At 52.0% G+C, this 4,855-nt stretch overlaps 1 protein-coding gene across 1 annotated transcript in view; it reads left to right on the top strand.

Moving 5' to 3' along the window:
- The window catches only part of PHF13 (PHD finger protein 13), a 4,574-nt gene extending 1,869 nt beyond the window's left edge, over nt 1-2,705 (top strand). The window contains exons 2-3 of the mRNA XM_009333517.1: nt 139-691; nt 1,117-2,705. Of these exons, the coding sequence (XP_009331792.1) occupies nt 139-691; nt 1,117-1,343 (780 nt within the window). The 3' untranslated portion in view covers nt 1,344-2,705. The remainder of the gene's footprint in view (nt 1-138; nt 692-1,116) is intronic.
- Nucleotides 2,706-4,855: the final 2,150 nt, after the last annotated feature.

Here is a 4,855-nt window from a genome sequence, read left to right as displayed (position 1 = left end):
TGGGGAGAGCGGGAGCTTCAACTTGGGCGAGATCGGCCGCGTGAGGCAGCGCCTCGGGGCAAAGGGCGCAGCGCCTCAGTGCCGCACACGAGTCGGCTCCAAATTAATGCTTTTATCCACTTTCTTGACGTTTTCCAGGAAACGCCGCTGAGGAACAGCCCCAGCCCTCCCAACAGCACTGGCGGCACGATTGACAGCGATAGCTGGGATCCCCGGTTCAATGACATCCCCTCTTCCGTTTCCCTGCCCGCCAAGAACAGAAAGAACTTCAGTCAGCTTAAGCGAGCGAAACCGTACGGTTCCCTGTTCCAGCGGGCAAAACCCGGCAACTTCCTGCCGGAGCGAAAGCAAATCGATAAGATCAGGAAGAAGAAAAAGCTGAAGAGGAGGGAAACGGAGGTGTCTGCAGAGGAGGACTACGAGGAGAAGCTGCTGGAGCTGGAGGCGGAGGACTCGTACGTAGAGACGCCGATGAGCCCCTCGTCTGAGGGCGACCCTCAGTCTGCGACCGAGCACTGCTCGGTGTGGGACTCTGACACGCCTTCCAGCGTCTCCTACCCTGCCGTGACGGCCGAGCAGACAGTGGAGATCCAGAGCGTGGGCAAACGAACGGTCATTCGGCAGGGCAAGCAGGTGGTCTTTCGGGATGAGGACGGCACCGGCGACGACGAAGACATCATGGTGGATTCGGGTAGGTGGCCTGGCTGTCGAAAGAGGATTAGCCGGGTGGAAACGGTAGTGCTGCTGCTGATCTCTTTGGTACTTCACTAGTAGCATGAGGATAACACCAAGGTGCGCTGCCTGGGCAGAATCAAGTAGCAGTTGGGTTTTTGGAGGGAAGGGGGGGGTTGGCTGGCTGCTTTTGCAATAAACTGAGTGAAAAGCTGCGACTTTACAGAAGCAGCCGGTTCCCCTCTCCTGGATTATGGCCTCTCACGTACTGCTGAGAGTCTCTTCCACGCAAGAGAGACTAGTTTCTCTTAAGACGTGGAAAAATCAGCAAAGTGCCTGTCTTTGAAACCCAGGTAGTTAATTTAGTGTGAAAGGAGAGTAAATTCCTGGTGCAGGTGAGAGACGTTGTCCGTTAAAAACGTAGCTTGCCATTTCTCTTTGCAGATGACGATTCGTGGGACCTAGTCACTTGCTTCTGCATGAAGCCTTTCGCTGGGCGGCCGATGATTGAGTGTAACGAGTGCCACACCTGGATCCACCTCTCCTGCGCTAAAATCCGCAAGTCGAACGTCCCAGAGGTCTACATATGCCAGAAGTGCCGGGACTCCAAGTTTGACATTCGCCGTTCAAACCGCTCCCGGACGGGCTCGCGCAGGCGCTTTCTGGACTAGGGGAGGGAGGCGCGTGCTGGTGCGCTGCTTGGGCGGGCGGGTGAGCGAGCCGCGGATGCCGGCCAGGAGGCCGGGGAGAGCTCCCCCGAACTGCTGCTGCTCAGGCTGAAGGGCTGCCCGGCTGGCCTGCGCTAACAGGGACGAGGAATCGCCAAGTCGTGGGCAGCTGGGGCTGGAAGAGGCTGACTGGACAAAACCGCTGCTAGATACCGATTAGCTCAAGGGACAGACTAAGCTCTCTGGGTTCGGTGGGGTTTTGTCCGGTTACAACTATGAATTGGGTGATGTCTGGGGAATGTATAATACCTTTGCCACGTATGTTTTCTCATCCCATCAGGAAACTGCAAACCTTCTCTGTGCTAGGAAACTCCTCCTCCTCCAAAGGAGGAGGAGGAAATCTGTGTGAAAAGTCTGAAAAGTAAATGGCCATGTGTTTTAATTTTAATGTAATATTATACCTGCCCATTTGTCCGTATATATCAATCTTAGATATTCTAAGGCTCCATAGGAGTGAGCATCAATGCGTACTGACCTCTGCGCGATCTGCCTCCTCTTCAGCTGGCCCAGGCAGTAGGGGAGTTCTGTGATTTGGCATCGTTCAAGTGAAAATGGGACTTCTTCCTGCGCCGAGGCACCGGCGCATTTAAAGGAAGAGAGCAGCCCTTTTTCTGGACAGGCAGCGCTGGGGATTAGCGACATCGGATTTCTTCCTAGAAGGTCTCTTACGGTGATTTTTTGTGACTTTGTTTTGCATGATCGGCTCAAATGTGTGTATGGGGGGATACCGTTTGCTCTGTTTCCCGGCCCTTCGTTAAACTCTAAGGTGCTGTTTTAAGAAGACAATGACTCGCCCTTTTCTCAGCCCAGAATTCAAACGTGGACTGTAAAAAGGGCTGTAGTAAACTTAGAACCTGGCAGGTCTGGTTTGGGATATGATCATTTCCATCCGAGTACTACAGCTGAGTTGACTTGTTTTCGCTGTTTGTTTTTTGAGACTGGATTTGTAATCAAAAAACCAGAATCTTTAACCTATTGGTTGCAAATTATACAGATAAAAGCAAATGCAGGCTATGCAGCTAGCAAGATGAAGTGCAATGAAGATCCATCTGGTGCAGGGGAGGACAGGAGAGTGCCGAGGCCGACGCTGCAGTCCTTTGATGGGACTTCTGGGGCCTCAGCCCGAGGGAAGCCTGTTCAGAAACACGACAAGGAGTTGAGGCTCATACGCCAGGCCACCGAGAAGGCGGCGTTGTTCCTCAATGACCAAACAGAGCGGGCCATATGTATCGCACAAATTCTGTTTACGTTTCAAGGTGTTTCTCTGAAGTTATGCCTGATGAACAATGTGTGCTCTGTCTGGTGAGACCATGAGGCAAGGGGAGTCACGCCGAGGCGAGACTAGCCGTACTGGTAGGAATGGGTCCGCGTTAGTCCTGCAGATACACCGCGTTAGACCACCGCCTTATCCGACTACGGCTCATCAGGAGATGCGTCCTGGTGATGACCCACAGGTCTTTCCAGCACATAGAGACAGGTACCCTCCTTCAGATATCTGACATGGGGCTGCCAAAGCTTCAGGCAGACAGTCCAGCACTGCAGCGCGCTGGGGCTCCGCTGCGTGGGACGCAGGGGTGTGAAAGGTCTGCCGGCCCGGGTCAGGATGACGGAGCTGCACAACGGTGCAACTGTTCTTCAGTCCTGCTTCTTTATAAAAACCCTGTTCCACCGAGCTGCAGCAACTGACTCTGGGTTCTGAAAACCAGCTCCAGCTTCTGTAAAATCTTAACACCATGACCGTGGTATGCTGCCTTCCAGAAGCTATGTGGAACCACCGAGGAGTTTGCCAAAGACTTGCCCCCAACGGCTGCCTGACTGTTCTTTGCAGCCAGAAAAATAACCAAAGTTCTCAAATGCTGCCATTTCACTCTGCAAACAGAAAGGCTTTGGAAGATCCCGCTCGCAAGCTGCGTAAGGGCTGGACCTGCTCTGAAAATTGGTATCTCTGTGTTTACAGCGTGTCTGCAATTCAACTGGACCTCCGTGGAACACATTCCTGAAGCTTTTATGGGAGAAATGGCGAACTGCCAAGCGAACTGCCTCTTTTTCACAGAGGTTCGATACTAATCAATGTGACTGACTCTTGTTCTGTACCTTTTCAGATTTATCTCAATAGATGGTGTCTGACAAGTCCAGCACGTTACAATATCAGCAGAGAGAAAAAGAAAAAAAAAAGTAACATCTCCATTCTTTTAGTTCATCACTTTCAGCCATGTATAATTATAGTTTAATTCAGAACTTTATTTTTTCATTAAAACTGTTTTAATGAACCATGTTTTTTTCTTAAATGTGAAACAAGTGAACAATGATTTTGTTTTATTCTGAACTCGGGAGTCTGCTGTTATGATTTACTGGTGTGTAAAGCGGTTGTGCCAGGTGGCAGCAAGACTTGATGCTTTGAGTACTCTTCCCTAAATGATACACAAAGTCAGGTACGGATAAGAAGTGCTGCAAACATATATTTCATGTGCTGACAGGTATCCCCACCTCTCTTTGTAGCAGTTGCTCCTTGCCCAGCCTCTGCTGTCAGTAAGGTAAATTGTGGTGGAGCCCCGTCGCTGGTACAGGGACAAGCACGGGGCAGGGTGGAGCGATGGGAGGCAGGCAATGCCTGCTGCTGCAGGAGCCCAGAATGGCTGAAGGCAGCCGGGGCACTGACAGGGACCCGCCGAAAGGCGTGAAGGCTGGCACGAGCCTGTGGGGAGAGGGCTTGGGTCAGGATGCCTACGGCGTCAGCAGCGTGCAGTCCTAGCAGGGGGCCTTTGTGGAGAGCGCCTGAAAGGCAGGCTTAGCGTGTAGAAGCTGGGTGTGGGGCAGGGCAGATCACGCCAGGTGAGACTGCTGGTGACCCCATGCCTGTCCCACTTGCCTGAGAGCCAGGTCCCTGTGGGACCGGGCACTGCAGCCTCAGAAACAGACCTTGGGCTGTGCTGCAACTGCCTCACAAAGACTGGCCTGCTCAGCCAGACCCAGACCAAAACCCCTTTAAACCCTCTGAGAGCTGTGCTGAATGAGAGCTCCTTCCCTCCCACCCCTGCTGCACTGCAGGGCAGGACTGAGGACCCCAAACCACTGAAGGGATGCTGGTGCCTTGGTGCCACCCCTCAGCCACAACCTTGAAGGCACTGCTGCTCAGCCAGCTGCGTTCAAAGCAGCAGCCTTAACACCTTGGCAAACTTAAAAGATGGCTCAACTCTTTGGAAATGGCACTGGGTCATATTAGAAGCTAAGCTCTGGTTGCTTATAGCTTCTATTTTAATTCTATTTGTAATTTTGTATTACATAGAGGGATAAACAGAAGTCCCAGAGGAGTTGTAGCTGTAAAACGGCAGCTTCTCACGGAGCAGAAACAGTGGTGTTGAAAGTAGCAGTTTCTCAAGCGGGGCTATTCTTACAGTCTCTTTAAAACTTTGCACTGATAGAAAATAAGGAAGAGAGGAGGAGGTGGGCTGGAG

This window comes from Pygoscelis adeliae, unplaced genomic scaffold, assembly GCF_000699105.1.
Source record: "Pygoscelis adeliae isolate BGI_AS28 unplaced genomic scaffold, ASM69910v1 Scaffold370, whole genome shotgun sequence".
Lineage (NCBI taxonomy): Eukaryota > Metazoa > Chordata > Aves > Sphenisciformes > Spheniscidae > Pygoscelis > Pygoscelis adeliae.
The sequence above is the reverse complement of the archived record's forward strand: the minus strand, read 5'-3'. Positions and strand labels throughout refer to the sequence as shown.